The sequence below is a fragment of the Leptonotus elevatus genome, chromosome 1, assembly GCF_054856555.1.
Source record: "Leptonotus elevatus isolate MCC_2025b chromosome 1, RoL_Lele_1.0, whole genome shotgun sequence".
Lineage (NCBI taxonomy): Eukaryota > Metazoa > Chordata > Actinopteri > Syngnathiformes > Syngnathidae > Leptonotus > Leptonotus elevatus.
The window spans coordinates 49699305-49721134 of record NC_141239.1 but is presented as its reverse complement, the minus strand read 5'-3'; the positions used below and the strand labels follow the sequence as shown (position 1 = coordinate 49721134).

General features: G+C 40.0%; 1 protein-coding gene across 7 annotated transcripts in view; it reads right to left on the bottom strand.

Annotated features, from left to right (window-relative positions):
• Positions 1–21830, bottom strand: part of grin2ba (glutamate receptor, ionotropic, N-methyl D-aspartate 2B, genome duplicate a) — a 149089-nt gene that overhangs the window by 11326 nt on the left and 115933 nt on the right. For all 7 annotated transcript variants that reach the window (XM_086067020.1, XM_086067029.1, XM_086067005.1 and 4 more), the window contains 8 exons: positions 20107–20315; positions 18945–19116; positions 11689–11842; positions 11160–11285; positions 8143–8372; positions 7905–8065; positions 7324–7511; positions 664–902 (listed from right to left, as the gene is read on the bottom strand). In XM_086067020.1, coding sequence (XP_085923146.1) covers positions 664–902; positions 7324–7511; positions 7905–8065; positions 8143–8372; positions 11160–11285; positions 11689–11842; positions 18945–19116; positions 20107–20315 — 1479 coding nt within the window. The remainder of the gene's footprint in view (positions 1–663; positions 903–7323; positions 7512–7904; positions 8066–8142; positions 8373–11159; positions 11286–11688; positions 11843–18944; positions 19117–20106; positions 20316–21830) is intronic.

Sequence of the window (21830 nt, the reverse complement as noted above, 5' to 3'; positions counted from 1 at the left end):
AAGGGTAAACGATTCATTGCCAAGAAATATTGCTACCAAACATAAGTTACCGTACTTTTGTGCTGTTTATTTTGACCTACTCCTGTGGTTTAAAAACATAAATAACAAAATATGAGAAAGCGGGATTGTTTTTCTGCGGCCCTGGGTGCCATAGCAGCATATCAACTGGAAAGAGCGGGCAGCCGCTTGTGGCCCTGTGCCGTAAATTAGCCACGTGCGTTTGAGCCTGCAGCACTTCACTTTCAGAGGCACACAGTGAATTACATCGAGAGCCGTGTCAAAACAATTGGAATGCAAATCAAACACCTCGGGTGTAATCAACTCGCCACAGTTGTGAGGCAGATTTTTCTTGAGCGATTTATTGATTTTGTCGGAATAGTTTGTAAATATTTCATTTATGGACACCAAAGTGGTGCTAATATCTAGACAAAACAAAAGAAACATTTTATTTCTACATGAGCTAAAAGACTAGAGATCAGTCATTCTTAAATTTAGGGGACCCAAAGAAGGTCAGTGTCAAACTTTTGTTCTCTAGGCTTTAATAAAAAAAAATATATATATATGTAAATTAATGTATATGTATGTGATTCTGTATGTGTTGTAATATATAATATAGGTTTCTGTGGTGGATTACAGTTTCTTAATGCTTGAGATGAATCTCACCCTGCTGACGGAAAAGACTAAGCCAGGGCGTCCAGAGCAGACCCCCATGAAGCAGAAACGCAGCTGCCAGTAGAACCAGTGTTCGCAGATGAAGGTGATGAGCGACAGCGCCATGGCGGCCCCCAGCATGTAGAAGACCCCCGCCATGTTGTCCACGTCCAGTTGGCTGGACATCACCTCGTTCTTCTCGTGGTGGCAGATTCCCGTCAGCCACAGGGACTCCAGCTCCTCCATCTCACCTGGAGGTTAGACAATGGAGAAAAGAGCAACAACAAAGAAAAATAAAATGTAAGGTTTCATGAAAGGAGGAAAGCGGGATCAAGATCAAACAGTCAGTTTGGGCCATGGTGATGACAAGTGGAAAATAGTTTTATAATTCATGAGGGACTGTGTGTGCGTGTGTGTGCTTTTTTTAAGTGGCAAGCAGAAGGGATGTGATGCAATAACATGATGCCTGTTAGAGGACACTAAGGAAGGAGAGAATGATGCAACAGAAGAGGAGAGGAAAGAAGATGGCAGAAATATTTGTTGGCTCTGAATTCGCACTAATATCCACATGCTTTCTGGATGATATAAGTTCAAACATTTGTTTGCTTTGTTTTGTTTTAGAGCTTCAGTGAAGGCATGGATAGGTCACGGTAATAAAACTTGCATGCTGAAAGACAAAATGTGCATGTTGTATTTGTTTTGTTTTACAACAACAGGTGATACTGCAAAAAAAAAGTATTTTGGTGGTGGTAGTGGGGATTTTAAACACATATATATATATAAACAGACATATGCATGCATTTTGGCATACGGTAAAGAGGTGTATATAGTCCGATGTGGCCCCTCAGTAGCGTTGATTAAAATATGTGGCCCCAAACATGCATACACGCTTGACACCATCTGAACCATCTTGTCTCGCTCTCCTCCTCTCTCTCCTACTGTATTTGGGCTCACTTGGTTTGCTTTGCTCTTCCTGACGCTCTTGCGCTTCCTTTATAGTGCGCCCCCTTGTGATCTGATGGATAAGCCGCACCTTTGTATTAGCCGCAGGGTCGAATGCAAGTGAAAAAAGTGGCTGTTTGTAGTCCAGAAATGACTGTAACTGTGTTCAATATGGACATTTTCACTTAGGGGTCTACTCACTTTTGTTGCCAGAGGTTAATCTATTAATGGCTATATTTTTTGTTATTTTGAGGGGAAAATTTATTTACGCTGTTACAAGTTGTACAATTGTGTCAAAGTGTCATTCATTCAGTGTTGTCCCATGAAAAGATCAAATTAAAGATCTGCAGAAATGTGAGGAGTGTCCTCACTTTTGTGAGGTACTGTAAATGCATAATGCCCCTGCAATCAATTACTTTGAAATTGTCTTGTTTGTTTCTGCTGCACTATTCGAACGTTAGCCCAAAATGACGCTAGCTGAATGCTTATGAAGGAAATTTGTTGTTTGCACTGTTTACACTCTGTTAAACAACGCCTTTTCTTTTTGTAGCTCATTTTTCTGCTATATGAAAAAACCAAAACTATGACATACCTCCACTGGTCACCATGTTTGTTTGCTCTGAAGTCATGTTTAATCTCGAAAGGGGTATGCAAATTTTCTCGTCTAATCTGGAAATATTCATGAATGAAATCCCTACAACTCCTCCGTGATCCCTTAATACTTCGTGGCTCACTGGTTGCAGATTCACTCTGTCGCAGATTTTTATTTGGGTCCATTTATGCTGTTATTTTTGCCCATTTTTGTAATATTTGAGTAAATAAAAACAGCTTTCTTCCATTCCGCACAATCTATTACATTTTTAAACCAAGTATTTGGTAAATTAAGAAACCATGTATCATGAATCATGGTAAGTTATTATTATTTTTATTATTATTATTATTATTATTTATTTTTTTGTACATTTTTCTTCTTTAAATTCTTCTTAGCAAGTCAGTGTCCCATCATCGGTAAGCTATTTTTACCACCACAGTTGTTACTCATACACGCTGGCACCTACACAGTAAGGCCAATGAGTGTTTCTCCCCCCCTTGTGCAATGCAGGAGAAGTAGGAAAAAAAGTTTATTGAAGGGAATTAACTTTAGCGAGGCTCGTTTATTCAATGCAAGAAGATCTCATTAAGGTGAAGACAGCATTAGCGGTTATTGAAGATTATTATATATATATTTTTTTAATGACCTCTACTTCGCGGAAATTCACCTATCGCGGGTGGGCATGGAACATATCACCCGCAAAAAGTGAGTGAGATTGATTAGCAAATATGCTCCTTAAAAAAAAAAATTCTCTCTCGCTTATATACGGGGGTGTGATGGAACGACAGTAAAATGGTACTGATGTAATTTCAAGGTTCCAAACGGCACACAGTGGCACATTATAAGAATGTCATCACACGGCATAATAAGGCATGCTCACTTACATTGACTGTTTTTCATTTGATTGTGTTGGATTCATGGCCTAGTTTTTTCCCATGCATATATTTCAAATGGGAATGATATAATTTACTACATTACTATATTAATGACTTCCTTTTATGTTTTCCAACATTAAAGTTAACAATTAATACTGACAAGCAACTGGCCTTTTTTCCAGATTCGAGCATCACAAGATTGAAAAGTGCACACAAAACCTTGACCTGGTGCCAATAGACAATTGTGTTCGGCCGGGGTGACCACGCTAGCGAGGAGTTGCTGTCTTATAACTGCATAAATCTGCACTTTGAATGAAGACAACAAAAGACAATCAATAAGATCAAGAAACAATTTGTCGAATCCAAAAAGAAGAGAATCCCATACTTACTGAATTTCATTTGATTTCTTCATATTTATGGCCTACAAGTGTTTTCAATACCTTAATCGGAACTTTACTACAGCTTTTAGGTTGTTGTAGATGATCGGAGCAAGACTTAATAGATCATACATTTGGGCGTCAAAGCAGCGCGTCAGAGCGGCTTTGCTGGCAACTGGAAGTTCTGCTTCTTTTGCCTGCTGGGAGGTTGACTGTGTTGACTGCCTGCAATGTGCAAGACATTCTGACTACACACGGAGGCAAGACAGTTTGGAGATATACGTTTTGGGAGAGAAGTCAATTTGGGGCATTCTGGCTTCTTTCATTAAATTCGTTTATATCAAAATAAAGAGCTTTTGTGGAAATCAAGAGCAGTGATCCATAGTCCGGAGTTTATAGGAAGCACCAACACTATAAAAAAAGGACATTTAATAAGAATTAATGTGTGACAATAATAGTTTTATGTCACATCAGTTGAGCAGGTCAATGAGGGTTAGTGCCGTATTACAATGTAAGGGAATAGCTATCAACAGATGTTTGACAGATGTGTGCATGTATTTAAAATGTCCAGTAGGCTATTACATACTTTATAAGGCAAGGGTCACATTTGGTTGACCCTGGAGAAGCGTTAACAAAATGTCTTTATTATTGTGGCTGTAGTCTGCAATGTACAGTCCATAGATGTGTTTATTTGTTCAATTTTTTTTGCTACCACTGCAATTTACAACCACATTAAGAAACACAATGCAAATGTATGTGTGCATTTTCTTTGTGGACACAATTCTAGTATTAATCCCATTACACTGTTCAGAAGCACCCGATGGTGACCAGTGGGTGTAATATTGATTGCCATGCAAAAGATATGTTCTAGTTTCAAAAGCCAATTATGTTTAATAAACTAGAAAATATTCATTCTGTTATTGACCTTATTTTTCTAACATCAATTCTTAACATTCCAGCCCCGATAGTAGATTAGCTCGGTCTCTTCACATGAGTCTGATGGTTTTCTAGGCCAACAGGAGTTCAAGCAAGTGGGTTGAGGTGTGGCAATGTCACATTGAAATCCAGAGCGAGCAGTGGGGAGACAAGATGGCTGACTGGTTCAAGTCAATGTTCAAACACACCAAAAATAAGCTTACCAGAAAATAAGTGATTTTTCTCAACCAAACAACACTTTTCACTCAGTCAGTCTGTCACTCTTGTTTTTAGGGTGATAACCGTCAAAACAAGTCTCTTCGTGGCTTTTCATGAGGCACTTTCATGTTGAAAGGGATGACCCATATTTACACACACGTACACACACACAAACCTGGAAACCCATGCGCACGCAGGGTCGAAATACACCAGCAGCTATGCTGGCAACACTAACTGGGACACACGATAGCCGGCCCCGCAGGGCCTATGGTTCAGGAGCTATCATCAACATGATGGATGTTTTTTGGGGGAATTTAGAGATATACTGAGAATTTTAAGTATCACTGACACCATTACAAAAACATATTTTAAAGGGACAACAATTACGGGAATTTCCTTATTTCTTATCTTCCAGGTGGTCAGTCACTTACTTCAGTGTTAGCTAAGATGCTCACTTTCTTTTTGTTATCTTTTTAATATTGTCTTACCTTTACTTTTATTTTCCCATCTGATAATGAGCATATAATTTGTTTCAATACATTTCCAATATGAATATGGATTTTATTACTAGTTTTAGTTACGATTGACCCAACCCTGCATGTCTCTCTGCTAGCAACTTGTATGACTGGCATGTGATATGTGGACACCTTGTTTGATTTTAAGTCCGAAAAAAGAAAATCTATGAAATGACATGTGATGCTATATATTGCATGTGGATAATTCAGACTTACGTGTCCTTACACAAGCTTATTTAAAAATAACGATTTCATACAACGTGTTTAATATGAAGTCAGCGGTCAACCTGCGTGACTCCCATGCAGGCAGAGTGTGTTCAGTTTCCACTCAGTCCCGGTGTGAATGTATGTGAATGGTTGTTTGTCTTTTTGTGCCCTGTGTAGTTGGCTTTTTGCCTGAGGTCAGATGGGATTGGCTGCAGCTTTCTTACGACCCAGACCAAGATAATCAGTATAGAAAATGGATGGACAAAGTTTCAAATGGAAAAAAAAAATTCTGAACTCCTCAAGAAAGTTGTCTGTGGCTGCCTGTCATATGGTAGAAATGTTTGGTTGCCAATAACCACAATGCAGTAATCCCACACAAACGGGACTAAACTCAACCCGCAAATAGCGATAAAACATGACTAATTTGCCCCTCCATCCCTTGAAATGTTCAGAAGTTTCAACCATATATTGTACATACCATAATCTGTAACCCCCAAACACTTTTTACATCATTTTAAATGGCTAAGATAAAGGATTATATGATTTTGAATGCAAAAAGTCTCCTTAACTACCCAGGCTAAACTCAAATCTTAACCGACATACAATGTGTCGATCTCAGTGGGGATGTACTGTATGACTTCAACATACACCCTTGCCAACAATTACTGTAATATTTTATACTACAATTTACCAGAGATGGGTAGAATCGAGTTACATTTACTCCATTACATTTACATGAGTAATTTTTTGAAAACAAATGTACTTCTAAGAGTAGTTTTACCACACAATACTTTTTACTTTTACTTGACGACATGTGTGAAGAAGAAACGATACTCCGCTATATTGGGCTACACTATAGTCGTTAGCCGCCACCCCATTTATACATTAGATTTACCGTATTTTTACGTAAGCGCTCCGCTTAACTGACTGTGTGGGAGCATTTCCGCGGACACATTGCTTATATACAGGAAATGCGGCCCTGGTTTAAGACTGGCAGGCATGATGAGAACCAGAAAGAGTCAACTGAAAGATGACGGCTTGGTGCTTTCCCTTTAAGAAACTGCCACCTATGGTCGTTAGACTGGGAGGCAGCGCCGAGCGAGTTACGCCATAATTTGTGAATGGATTGTGCATACTTGGGCTAACGTGTCTGTTTGAGCTCAAAAACTTAAAACATATATATATTTTTTTTATGATTTGAAGATGCCAACATTTGCACATAATTTTAGTTTTTGTCTGTCTGATGATATTGGTTCTAAAAATAAATCAGACTTCATGATCACACAGTTACTCAGCATTTGAGTATTTTTTTCAGCAAATACTTTTTTTTACTTGCACTTGAGTAATATTTTGAAGTAATGCTTCTCTTACTTGAGTACAATTTTTGACTACCTCTGCATATTACTGTACTATTTCAAAAAGGATGAGATCTTGCGACATTTTAGAATGTTCCCGAAAGAGGATAAAAAAAATGTAAATAGTGAATTTGTAAATTGCGAATATGCAAGAGATTAACGCCCTGCATATCCAATTGTGCAACCTCCAATTGGTTATTATAATGCATTAGTACCAAAAAGAAGTTGTGGAATGAAACAATCCAAATAATACTGCTGTGTTCTGTGCACACACAAAAACAATGCAGCAGTGGCAGACAGACGACTATAAATCCAATGCAACCCCTGAGTTCTGCTGAGGGGATGCAATAAATCCACGGCAGACCTTTGATGTGTGATGCCACAGCTCTGATCACAAAGAGCTAATGCTATCTCACATTTGAAACATTTAAAGAGTATTCGCTTGCAGTCATTCCAAGGTGTTAGGAGGTTTCATTTCCCTCAAGGGCTGTCTGAGTCCTTCCTTACGGGGAAACTGCCCTGCCATGATGGTCCTATTTGAAAATGCAATGTGAGCGGATCTTTCAATAAATCATTCCGAGAACAGAGCCTCCTTGTAAACAATCTGCTCCCTTCGCTTATGAAGTAAGGCGATTGCCCTTGGTGTGCAGAAAACCGAAGAGCGCCGCGTCTCACCGTCCCCAAAAAGCTGAAGGATGGCCAGGTCCACGTGTCTCTTCCACAGCGACTCCTTCTGGATGGCGATGCCGTACCCGGTGGTGGCGAAGATGTAGCCGCTGCCGATGGTCACCAGCTTGCAGCCCTCGTCCCTGCCGGCCATGTAATTTAGCACGGCCGCGTCATAAATGAAAGCGTCTAGTTTGCTAATGAAAAAGAAGGAGCGGGAGAGAGATAGGTTACACTTAATTAGCACTTAGGAGCAAGACATCACAAGCTACAACATTCCAATTAACCTGCTAAATAGCACTAAGCTGGTGATAAGCGTAATAGACTTCGAGACAGTTTGCCAGGGCTGAAGTGACACACAGTGTGGTGGGGGGGGGGGGGGAAACACAAAACATTTAACCAAATGTAAAAGGGAAGAATGTAAACACACAACTAAAGTGTGCACTTTAGCCAGTTAATGTCGATCTTATGCTCACTGGCCACAACATTAGGTACAGCAACGCACTAATGATATCAAGAAGAGCTCCTCTCATGGAACAAAAAAAAAAAAACGGTACTGGCTTTGATCAAGATATTAATCAAAATCTCACCCAGCTTTGAGGCTCTGAAGAGCTTCGTTGACATTTCTCTGATGAAACTTGGTCATGTAGGCGTGCATCTCCGGGTAGTTGTTCCTTATGTTCCTCTCTGTACTCCCATTTGGGACCGTACCAAACCGAAAGGGAGGCGAGAAGTCGTTGGGACTTTGGAACTAATGACGGAAGACAAAACATTTCTGTAAAAATACTTTCACCATAAGGAAAAATGCAGATTTGAGGACCATCCTACCTTTTTGTCCGATAGTCCCGTGACCTGGTCCACGTATTCCTCTTGGATCATGAAGGCGGCCAAGTTGGCAGTGTAGGAGGCCAGGAAGATGACAGCAAAGAAGGCCCACACCGACACCATGATCTTACTGGTGGTACCTTTGGGGTTCTGCACCGGCACTGAGTTGTTGAACACCAGACCCCACAACAACCAGATGGCTTTGCCAATGGTGAACGATGGGCCGTGAGGCTCTGAGGAAAATACACACAGCAATAACAATAAAAAAAAAAAATAATAATAAAAAAAAAATAATAATAATAATAATTCATTTTACTTATAGGCCCCTTTCAGGGCACTCAAGGTCACCGAGCAAACCTAATTTAAAGAAAACATTGCAACATAAGAGCTAAAGCTAAATAGCTAAATTGAATTTCTTTATTCAACATTTTATAGTGTCTTGGGTTACAGTCTTCTAAATGATAGTCATCTGCATTCATTGAGTCACATGTCCATTATTTGACATACTATCAACTGTATGGAGATTATGATCACGAATTGTGGCGTGATGAATAAACTATTTAATTAGTTCTGACTCATGAACTGCGAGCAGACTGTCTCCGTCTACTCATTATGGAGTGATATAGCAGTTGGATTGTAATGTCTGTGTGGGAAAGTGTGAACGTGTGCGTGCGTGTGTGTGTGTGTGCGTGTGTGAGAAAGAGATAAAGAGAGCGAGAGGGGACATAAGAGGGAGACAGACAGTATTCGTGCCCTCCATGTGGGTTTGCATTGTGATATGGGGGCTTTGTTCATGGACAAACAGACTCTGTTGTGCCAAATGTTCTTCTTTGTAAAGTTTGTGAGAGAGTCGGTTAAATAAATTGAGTGGAGACCATACAATCTGCAGCCATTGATATGCTGCATTGTTGTGTAGAATCTTTTGTGTCCAAACTTTGATCGTCGTGATTCCGTACTTCTTTGGTACAACTTGAAGATAAACAAAAGGAGGCTCAGAAAGGAGAATAGCAGTTAAGGTAAGAGTAAATCCGTACAATATATTCTTAAGTAAGGATAGAAAGAAAAGATCGACAGGCGTTGGCTAAATATAGCCACATAAGGTGGCCTTGTGGCTCGGGAGATCTAACACAAAACAAGCCCCTTTGCTGTCAACTGATTTGAAGCAGTATGGAAATGTATGCAAATAATGTGCAAATGGACTGTGTGGAAGTAAAAGCAATGACGCTGTGGTGAAAGCAGAGCACAGAACACCTGTAAATGTTGAGAAGGGCAGCGTGAAGTAGGAGGAAGAGGAGGGGGATGAAATCAGCAAGGACGGCTGATCTCCATGTGGAGGCGGGCTACGGTATTTTTGTGCATGTCTGTAGCTCGGTATGCAAAATAATGTATTAAATATGCATGACAATTATCAATATATCACTATGACAATGACAATATATCACTATGGGACATATGTACACTGTATGGACTGTATGGCTTGAGACTGATTTATTAATCCATTATTTTAATCAGAAGTGTGTTCAGCCTGGGAAGTGGGAACAACTAATTTAATTGTATTAAATGATAGATGTTACTTGTTAGTCAATGTATGATATATACAATAAATAACATACATGTGGTTTGACATGCTTTACTAGGCATAGACGTGTTCAGGTTAGCATGGACGGACTATAAGAATGTCTGCCTTTTCACCTTCCTGTATGGTCGTTTGCCTATTTGTAAGCATTTAAAAAAAAAAAATGGATTTCTAAAGTATGCAGGCAAGTTTGAATTTAAAGTTGCGCCCGTTCAGTAAGCAGGTTTACATGCAGCCTTTTTTTGTCATTTTGATTGTGATGTGATCAATTCTGATTTGGTGTTTATATATGCCACCACACATTTAATCAGACCAGCCATTTTACAGACGTGTGACAAATACGAGTAGTATTTCAAGATGGAGGGCAGTCATCTACTTAGCATAGTAGTTGTGATTATTTTTACGCCATTATTATAGCATTTGTATTAAAAACAAGATTTCCGTCACAGACGACTTCGGCATGCTCTGTTTGGAAGGTGTTCAATTTTTGTGGGTAAGCGATGACATCACTGCACACTGTGCAGAACACAGCCTGACAATATTCCGATTCACTGACGAAAAATTATTTCTCATCAGTTTGGCAAAAAGGATAATCCACCTATGTGAAACCGAATTAAATTCAGTTTGCCTTCAGTCTATTCATTCCGATTCAGGTGTGCATTTTTATTCTGTTTCGGCTTCTTACCCGATTCTAATCAGAATACAAGGCTTCATGTGAACCAGGCCTGTGTAGTACAGCATTTTGCCACATGATACCGGGCGGCTCAGAGGTCTACTGGAAGAGATGCAGTGTAAATAAAAGCAAGAAGAAGAAGAAGAAGAAGAGGAGGCCCTTTCAGTGTAACACTGTATTACATTTTAATATGTGTTTTATTCACAAAGCAGAAAGACTATGTGCCTATTTGTTTGTGTGTTTGTATGAGGTGGTGTTCCTTGTGTATTAAAGGTGAATACTTACCGTAACATTGTTGCTAATTCATTTGAGCTCATCTATGTTGTTTCATATTACATGCTAGCATTAAGCTAGCTGACTTTCGTTATCTTTTATGAACAATGTTTAATTCTCTTGTGTTTTATGTGTCAATTTTAATAAGTCATTTTCTAAATGAGAGTTGTTGGGAGACATTTGCTAATCGAATGCTAATCGGGAGATTAGCGGGAGAAATAACTGATGCTGAGCCACGTGGGAGATACGGTTGAAATTCGGGAGTCTCCCGCCTGAATCGGGAAAGTTTGCTAGTATGTTATTCAATTCGATGCGTATGCTGCACAGAGAGACTGTACACATTTTTTTTTCTTTTACAAAAAAACAGCCATGAGCTCCCTACCACCATCTTCCACACCATTTTGCACTATACTATCTCTATGTGATACAAACCAGCACATCTCTTTCTTGTTTGTGTGTTTACATGTGTGCAGTGCGTGTTGAGTAGCGGGCCCTCACCTCTGCCGTCGGCCAGACAGCGGTTGTAGCCCACGGGGCTGAAGTACTCAAAAATGAACACGGCAAATGCTGACACCAGCAACAGCATCACGAACATCATCACCCACACATCCGCACTGAAGGGCTCTGGAGGGCAAGCCAGCAAAGAGAGGAGAGGGGAAAGATGAAGGGAGGTGAGTGAGAGGATAGGTTGAGGGAGGCAGTGTGGACCAACAGTGATAAGAGAAAGACACCAGTGGCGGGGCAGAAAATGGAGAAGGGTGATGTCGGGAAATGAAGAGAAAATGGAGCGGGAGTGTTGGAGAGAATAAAAAAAATGAGGTGACAGGGTGAGAAGGAAAAGGAGATTGAAAAAAGGAAAGCCACGCAGGAGAAAAGAAGTTGAGTGGGAAGCAAAGGGCAGAGTGCAAGAAAAACAAAACATTAATAAGCTGCAGAATATAATGGAGTACAGTTGAGTGACTGCATTGTCATGTACAGTAGCTTGGTTTAGCCGTTGAATTCTTGAATTGAATTCCCCATTGCTCACCTAAGAAGGCAGAGGGTGAAACGGTGCCGTTGCTACGGGAGACCATGACACTGATGCCAGTCTCGATGAAGGGGACAGAGAAATCGATGACCTCTGACCTTTCCTCGTTGATGGTCAAGGAGCCCACGGCCATGTGGGCATTTTTTAACACCACCTGGACAACATGAGCAATACGTTAAGCATCCATTTTGACTATCCATAAATACAGTAAATCTGTTTAAAGTCTTGATCAATTTTTAGTTTTTCATCAATTCCTCAAAGCACACACAACGTGTAATGATAATTGCAATATTTACTATATGACTGAATTTATTAGTTTATTAATTACATTTATGAACTTAAAAAAGTGCAGAAATTGCCTTTGAATGCTTAAATGCTGATTGAAAAAAATAAGGAAACATGGAAAGAAATTGAATGACACTGAAATATATGAAATGATGTGGAATGGTGAAAATGTGAAAAGATGTTGAATGATATGTAAATGACATTGAAAATTATGGAAGTATGTGGAATGATATTGGTAAAAAAAAAATGCAATTTGCTGGTGGTAAAGGTGGAATTATACGGAAGGAAAGCTACAAAATCTAGTGTAATGATTGATGTAGAATGCTTCCAATATTCACACAATTTATTTTATGTTGTTTCAACCTCAAGATTCACAATTCATGCAGACAAGTCTTCCACATTATCAGGTGTCCTAAAGGACTGTTTGGCCCATTATTTGGTTTTGCGTTAACTGCACACGCAGCCTTGACATCGTACCCAGAGACCAGTGTTTCCCAACCTTTATTGAGCCAAGGCGTATATTTTACATTAGAAAAAATCTCATGGCACATAAACAAAGAAAAATGTCACGACAAATGGATACACAGGTTAATTATGTACCCTCAGCCATCCGTGGAAGAGCATTTAATGGTTCGGCCTGTCACTACGTGTCGCCGGCATAGATTTATCGGATCAATTAAGTGAAATTGGATAATTTCCCGTGGCACGCACACCTGATGATCTTTTACGGCACACTACAATAATGTGTCATGGCACACTGGTTGAGAATCGCTGCCAATCGAACACATGAACGTCTGTATAAATTATGTCCTGAGAAACTGGAACGGGGTGAGCACACTGCCAGGCGCCTCGTTACAACTGTAATATTGCGGCGCTATGCTCAAAAGAGAGCATGAAAGACAATCACTGAGCCCAAGAAATTATAACTTTCTAGAAATTCTGAACATGACAGCTGTAGATTGAGCGCAACAGTCCATGTCAGCAAAGGGACAATTCTTGGATAGCTCTAAAAGATGAGCAATTATGCTGTGACATGGGGTGTGTTATTGGGGATTTTACCTCCACAATGTGGTCAGAAAAAGGTTAGGGCCGACAATTGTAACTGTTTGGGGGAATATTGAATTAACACCTGTGTTATTACCACTGGAAATGAAACACTAAAAGCACTGACATATGTTGTATGATGTAATATATCAGGGGTAAATATTAGGGATGTAACGATATCCAAACATTACGATGCGATATTATCACGATATTGTGGGGAGGTTGGCGATATAAAAAAAAGGTCACATTTTGTACATAACAGCAATCCATATAAACCACCTACAATCTCTAATAACGCTTAATATTGAGGCACTTACTTGCTATGCACACATACATTGAGTTCCTCCACATATTGACTCGGTTCACAGGCATATTACGTTCCCCTTCATCTGACCATTAGCGTGGATTTTAAACATAGAAGGGCCAAAACATGCCTTGTCAAAATTAACCAGCACTAACAAACTAGCCACCACAGGGTGCTAGAACTGCACAAATGAAAATGTTAATATCGTGACATGATGACGACGATATTGTGGCAGTTTTAATATCACGATATCACGATATCCAGCGCCACACAGAGTCCATAAGAGAGGTTTTGTAACCAATAACTGAAAAACAGAGTGGCACCTACTTTCCCTGCTAAAAACGAAGTACAGATCAGACGCGCTGGTGCCATCAGGTCTGAGGGTCTGCTGGGTACTGGCAGTCCCGGTACAACCGGTGAAAAAATATCCAACGAGTGTATGTAATTAACAAGGGCAGCAAGGGAAGGTGGACACTCAAACTGGCCATCAAGGGAGAAAAGCGGGAAGAAAGTAGGTTATCACAGTGGGTCATGGCTGCTCCAAATAGGCATCTCCTTCTTCTACCTGGCACCCTCCCCCTCCTCAGTACCCCTTCACAGGTAGTATATTTAGCCCCCAATTTGTGCCAAAGTGGCCCTAGCCAGTCGAGTTAATAAAGTGCGCATGAGTCCAAGCTCCAGCGTGTGAGAGTGTTTGTGTGCTTGTGCATGAGTGAGTCATAAAGAGATGCCAGCGAACCTTTGTTCCCCACCTGTGAAGCGCACGCTCAAAGGCAGACAGACATTCGCTCACCGACTCTGCAAGTTGTCCATCCTGGTTGTCAGTGTGTGCGTGTGCCTGCGCGGTATCGCGGCGAGCGTGCGTTTACAATCGTCAGGAAGAAGCGTGGCCGTGCGTGTCCACCTGTGCGCGCGCGTTAGTGCCCGAACGTGTGAACGTCACCCCGGGGAGTGTACAAGCCCGTGCAGCAGTGTACTCACTTCCTGTATTTCTCTCTCCATTTGCTCTCTCCATCTCCCTCCTACGACATGTTCTTTTCGTGTTATGAAAGTGACCCACGTGGGTGTTATTGAGAATGAGTGAGCAAGAATCTGAGTTTGCGTGAGTGTGTGCAAGAGTGTGTGTCTTTATGAGAGACCTAACTCATTACATCATTGCCAATAAGATTTTAGAAGAAGAGTATGAATGGCAATGTAATCTCTGACACTTGCTGCGGTGAACAAAAATGTAACAAAAGCAATTACTGAATACACACCCCCCCCCCCCCTTCCCCTCCATTTTGATGTACAGGATTGTAAGTGAAAGTGTTCAAGAGTGTGCGGAGGCACGTCCCCCACCCCGCAGTGTGTATGTGTGAGAGTGTGGGTATGCGTCTGCATCAGTCCAGATTTCAGTCCATTAAGAGTTTGAAATCTACTGTCATTTTGGCTCTTTTCCAAATGGAGAAGGACACAGCGAGTCTCTATCAGATGTTGTGGCTGCAGTCGAACCCTGTTGTGCATGTGAGTGTGAGTTTTTGTGTGAGAGCAAGTCAGAAAAAGAGAGCAAGAATCAGAGGGACGTCAGGTTTTCATCAAATTGTTTCTAATTTTTAAGCGAATTTACTGAAAATGCGCAAAACGGACATGCGACTTATGCCCGTTTACATCCAGAGGAGACTCCACCACTGTAGGTGGCGGTATACACCATAAAGATGTGATCCACCAGTAATTTAAAAGAAGAAGAAGAACAGGAATCGACTGCGCCGTGCCATGACGTCGTATGAGTTTGCTTTTGTAAATCTTGATAAACTGTAGCGTTTCTTTACTGTTTTCCATCTAAAATTGCATTAATATTCGCTCTCATTAACTCATTCTTTCCCAGCCATTTTCACTGAAGCAACCCCCTTCGCCCCCGGCAGTTTTACTCTACTTTGACTGATTTTGCAAGGCCCACAGAATATTGTGTTCTATTGCTATTAAAACATGAAACCAACCAAAAGAAAGATCATAGTCTCTTCTTTTATCAGGTAAAAAAGTATATTTCTATCTGTTTCCGTTTTGCAGCAATTAGCATTACAACATAGCTAAGTTCCATCATTATTCACAAATCTGTTTATAACAGTGGGGAAAAGAGCTTGTTTGCAACATAGCCCTGGTTGATCTCTTCTACTATGCTGCCACCTGCTGGCCATTGTTGTAATTACTACTATTGCTTCAAGCGTCCCTCTTCAGTTCAGAAGCTGCATCAAATTAATAATTCCAAAAAGATTTCTGTTTGGTCATCCCCCCCAAACATATCTTACTTTAACTTCCGCCATTGCTTTGTGACTACAAACGTACGTGCAATGTAATATCCAGGCAAAACTTGTGACTTGTATCCGGTCTTGTCAAAAACTGCATTTTCCTTATTTCGATACGCTTCAAAATCCACCCCCCTCCAAGCATAAAACCAATTTTTTGCAAATTTTGGGCCCTTTTTAAAATTTCTAGCGTTTCCATTCAGTTTCATTTTCGCATTTCTTGAAAATTTGAATAAAAATGGGTGGATGGAAACCCAACTACTGACATTTGAGTAATAATCAGTTTGCGTCCATGTGTCTACACTCCTGCCTTTGCTCATTGCTTTGATACTTGTGTGTGTGCGTGCCCCCGCCCTCACCCGTCCCCCGCCCTCACCCGTCCCCCGCCTCACACCCTCACTCCTAATGACCATTCATCTGTGCGGCCGAGAAGAAGACAGCACATTATGACGCTTTTAGCAAGGGTGATGGAGTTTATTACAGGTGAGCACACTTATAGCTCAGTGCACACTAGAGACACCAGCCGGCCCAGCAGGGTAACTTAAATGGCTTTATATAATAGATTAAATGGGTCAGTTTAATATAAATTGAATAGCCAGTAGCGGGGAAAATTGACGCCTTGTCATGGTGCCTGTGACTTGTGAAGGTTAGGCAGACTTGCCTGCTCTCACAGATGGACACGGCTGTGTTTTCAAACTGTGACCTTTGATGCTATTGATCTGCTTACCTTTTCCTTCATTACCAAACGGTTAGCCAGACAGCACAAGCGCAGCTCGCTGATGTACAAGAACTGACAGCGAGCTACGACAGAGACCGGGGCCCTATTATAGAATGTGAAGAGCCCACTGCCCTAACTGCTTTGGGCGGCTCAAAATCGAAGGTATGAAAACAAATTTCCATGAGGAAATTCATCCTTTAGACGGCGGGGCTAAATATAGCAGAGTTCATTTGGCCTTTGGGAAGAAAGGCAGAAACTTTTCACATTCGCCCACACATAAATGCAAGTCTCTTGTGATATACTCGGGCCGGGTTTATTCAAACCAACCCCAAAAAAGTGGCGGTACACTGATGGCAATAAGTCAGGTTTCCATCCAATTGTTTCGATTTTTTAAAGCAAATTTACTAAAAATGTGCAAAACGGACATGCGACCTATGCCTGTTTCCATCTGTTCTTCAAGGGGAAGAAGAGATGTGATCCACCAGTAACTTAAAAGAAGAAGAAGAAGACCAGGAAGCGACTGTGCCGTGCCATGACGTCGTATGAGTTTGCTTTTGTAATTCTTGATAAACCGTAGCGTTTCTTTGCTGTTTTACATCTAAAATAGCATTAATATTTGCTTATTTAATTAAATATTTTTGTTTCGTCGTCCCCCCAAACATACCTTACTTTATCGTCTGCCATTGCTTTGGGACTACAAACCTATGTGTGACATATTATCCGGTCAAAACGTGCGACGTGTATCCGGTCTTGCCAGTGGTTATTCGCAAAACCTGTTTCTGAAGTGTTTCCATAGCCAAAATTTGCATTTTCCTTTTTTCGATACACTCAAAATCCACCCCTTCTAAGCGTAAAAACTTTTTGGAGAATTTGGGGCCCTTTTTCAAATTCAGTTTTATTTTCGTATATTTCTTGAAAATTCGAATAAAAATGGGTGGATAGAAACCCAACTAATGTCCTACACTTCTGTATGCAAGCAGGGAGTGCTTTGAAGCATCACTTTTCCGTGCAATTTACTATAAACCAGGGCTGTCTTATTCATATTAGCTCAGGGGCCCCAAGGTAGAAAATAGTTTACCAAGTGGGCCTGACTGGTAAAATCATGGTATATAAATTAAAAACAATTGGTGTCACTGCGTCAGTTATACACAGATGTGCAGGTCACCTCTAAATAGCGGGGCTCAACTGTAAATTTGTTGTTCCACAAAAACTAACACAAATGAAAACGGAACACGGCAACACTTGGCCCGTACGAGTTCTGGGCATGTTATACTGTATCTACCTGTTTTGCATATACTGTATATTTTCCCCAGAATGCATTGTGTGGTGCAGTTAATTAAGTTATGGGTTGTTAATCCATGTCATATGTGTTGGTGTTACCAGTAGCTGAATGTGTGTCGTATTCAGCAAGTTTATGTTTGATTTATGTTGGTATATGGTTTTTTTTTTTCAACAAACCGTTAACGTTAGGCTGTGTGTAAAATAATAACATCCTGGTCAGCTCTGTGTACAAATTGCACTGCTTGTGAAATTACAAATTTATGTTTTGATTTTGGCCGTCTGATTACTTGGTCCGACATTACTCTTTTTTTAAATTTACAATATCAGTCCATATCAGTCCCGCTAAGGGGTTTAACCCGGCCCGCGGGCCGTACGTTTGACACCCCTGCTCTAAACTGTCTAATTGTTCCCACTCTTAACAGAGTAAAATTTTAATTTGGAAGAGAGTAAAACATTCAGAGTGAATTTTACTCAAAGTATTTTTTTTACTGTGTACGAGGGAATTAGCCTATCCCATGACAAAAGTTTTTTCACTCAAAAATTCGAAGAAAATTTTAGAAGGAATTTTTTTGAGTACATTTTACTAGTTAATAAAAAAAGAAGAAGAAGAAGTTGCTCAAGGGTTGAGGAAACAACTCACAACCCTCAACTTGGGAGACTGCCACTCTACCACCTGAGCTATGCCACTCACTCACACTAACCTGAAGTTGTGGGTTTGTTCCTTGAGTGACTTAAAAAAAAAAAAAACTAGTCAAATCTAGTCAAAATCTTTAATAGTTTTGTGTCATGGGATAGGCCAATTCTCTCGTACACAGTAAAAATACTTTGAGTAAAATGTACTCTCTTCCAAGTTTAAATTTGACTCAGTTTACAGTTGGGCAAAATAGACTCTTTTTAGAATAAAATGCACAATTTACTGTTACACTCAAAATGTGACAATAACAGTATTGTATTTGAAAGTGACATATATTTGCGCACCTGACCTGTACAAGCTCATCTCTTTCCACAAGGCTTGCTAGATCTCTAATGTTAGCCCTAAGAGAAGGCCTGGCTGTTCATTCTTAGGGTGTTCGGGATGACCTAAGCGTTGAAAGATCCTTGTTCAAACTGTTCCCACAAAGCTGGAACCATAACATTTAATTGCTCACAAGAAGAATTAAAAATATTGAGGTTAGTTCAGACCCCTGATCGATTCCTTAATTAGTAATAATGAAACCTTTGCTTGTAGTGTGCACGGGTCTGTTCAATAATTGACCTCCAGTTGACATTTGTGACCCTTCCATGCGCACTTAGAAATCTTGCACCTGTTTATTGACTGAAACGTTCAAAAGCACCTCCTTACCTCTCCCACCATGCCATTCCACGTTCCGTTGATCTTCTTGCCATGTTTGCCGTTCGTAACCAGATACAAGTCATACGTGAACTTGACGGTTTTGGCGATCTTCTTCAGGATGTCAATGCAAAAGCCCTTACAGCAACGCTTGATGTAGATCCCAGATTCTTTTGTCTCGTTCCTGCATGTGTAAATGAAGGCACAACGCATGATTCCTTCTTTTCATTAATGAAAAACATTTGCCCACAGGCGAGTTATGTTGTGAGTAAATGGAGCAGCGTGAAGAGTCTTTAGCCGGAATCAATTACAATTAATACAGCATTTATGCACCCAAATAACTTACGCTGCAAAAAGGACTGTAGAAAATGTCAGAAAAAATATAGTAAAGTGAGAAAATAATTACTTCAAATAAGCAAAATTATCTGCCAACAGAACAAGAAAATTTAACTTAAATTTACCTGTAAGATTTTGAAAAATAAGAAAATAATACTAGGCCCATACCAACTGCGGCCTTGAAATTAGTATTTTCAGACTAAAAACAAGTAATGTCGACTTTTTTCAAGTTGTAATAAATTGAACTATTTTCTTAAAATACATGAGTATTTTTTTTTACGCTTGGATAACTTACAGGCTGAGTGTCAAGCAGGGAGGTAACAGGTCCCATTTTCTTTGTCATGACTCAGCCAGGATTTGAACCTACAACCTTCAAGTCTGAGGGTAGGCGCTCTACCACTAGACCACTAAGCTGGTACTGACGCAAGGAAGAATGAGTTTAGTAAATATAACGAAATGAAGCATATTGCACTCGTCTGTTTTCATACTTCTATTTTCCCCCATTTATCTTATTACTAGATTATGCAAAATCTTAAAATAAAAAACTCATGAAACCCCAGTTCAGGGCCTTTGATGTTGGTTAGTTGTCATCTTAAAATGTGGGAAATGCTAGTTTTAATCCTCACAGTTCTTAAAACTGGCTGTTAACACTCAATGCCAAAACTGCTTGATCAAATAAGATAATTAAGTAATAATTATCTTAAAATAAGCACAATGATCTTGTCTCACAATTTCATTTTAAGTAGAAATAACTTCTTAGGTTAAATTTAAGAAATGATACCTGACTTAAGATTTTAGTTTTTGCAGTGTAATTCAGACAATAATTGCAGCATCTCACAATATTTTGATCTGTTTGCGGCAGGGCACAGTGTTCCTCATGCAAGTCCCGCTAAGTGGGTCCACGTCTTCCACGATGACGAAAGGGGCCTCCTCCAGTGTCACAATGGACAGGTGGTCGTCCTCCCTGGTTGCAATTCCACCATATAGTTCATAGCGAGGCCACACGTGGTACTTCATGGAGAGGGAACCGTTCTCCCATTTGCCCACCTGTTCATAGACAAGACACAAGATGGGTTGAGTTGGTTGCATTTCGGTGAAAAATGTAGATATATCTTCACCATTTTATGCCATAGCATGATTGGGACTGTCCACCCTCCGGAATAATAATGATAATCAATCATAATCAGCCATGTGTCCATTATTCCCCATCAACCTGTAAGGAGCCTTATAATGAATAAACAGAAGGACAAACTAACAAAAATCTACTATTTCGCTTTTGATTACACGTCAGCCTTGGTGGAGGTCTGCGATCCATTGAGGAACATTCTATTTCAGTGGTTTGTAATGTGGGTTCGATTGAATCCCAGGTGTATGAGAGATCTGTACTGCAGGGAATTTACTGCATTTAGTAGTCGACTTGTTACTGTTGTGATGGTACGTCGTGTGATTTCTTTATTATTTTAATCCCTTTATATTAACTGTCGAGCAAAAAAATAAAGTGGTCAGACGAATTCACTTGTAACAGAACGTATGGTGTTCCACAGGGTTAAATTCGGGGGACTCAGCGGTTTTCATTGTATCTGTTGCCTCTGGGTTCCAAAATAGAGGTGGTTACTTTCAAGTGTTCTATAAACATAGAGTTAGTTAGTGCTGTCACTATCGAATCTTTTCCCCCCCGATTACTGTTTATTAACCAGTGATTGGTGTTTATTCTGTATTTCGTGTTCGTATAGTGATTAAAAAAAGGGGGGTTGATGTTGACCTATGTTACCGGATCTGACACTGTTTTCCATAGTATAAAACAGATGTTTGCAAATGTTTCATTTTAATTGACACAGAAGATAATCAGTCTTCTTTCATGAAGGACGACAGAAATCAATGAACACTGTCGATATGCTGAAATAAGAGAATTTGGACAATTTTAAATAATAAAATGGCTCCAAACTACTCGATTAATGAAATAGTTGCTGATTAGTTTAATAATCGATTACTTGTCAATTAATCGATTAATTCTGACATTTCTATATAGAGTAGTGTTGAGTAATAGGAGTCAGCATCCTAACTGCATGATTTGCAATGTCAAGTTGAACAATTATAGTCCAGCGCAACTACCTATCTAGCAAAAAAGAAAAAAAAACATGACACTTTCTGAATTCAAGTTGAAGAGAGCCAGATTCGATGAAAAGGCTACTCTCCCTGTTCATTTTGTTCTCCAGTAAACGCCATAACCATGTCTTGAATTTGAAACCAAAAATAAATAAATAAATCATGTCTTACTTCGGTTCGGTGAATGCACGTTGGAAGCTGGAGGTACCTCTGACAAGGTTAAGAACCACTTACTTAAAAGGGAAGTCAACCCTCTTTTCTTTTGACAATAATATGTTCTATGCAGCCCCACTGGTCTAAATATGGCATTCTGGTTAATATTGTGTTAGTGGAATATGAGTTAAGCAGCAAAATCCAGCCATTTTTATCCATCTCAGCTATGATTGGTCCTTGCCTGATCTCTAAGTAACTGTGATGTCATCTTCAGTCGACAGCAAGTGGCAAAATGACTTGATT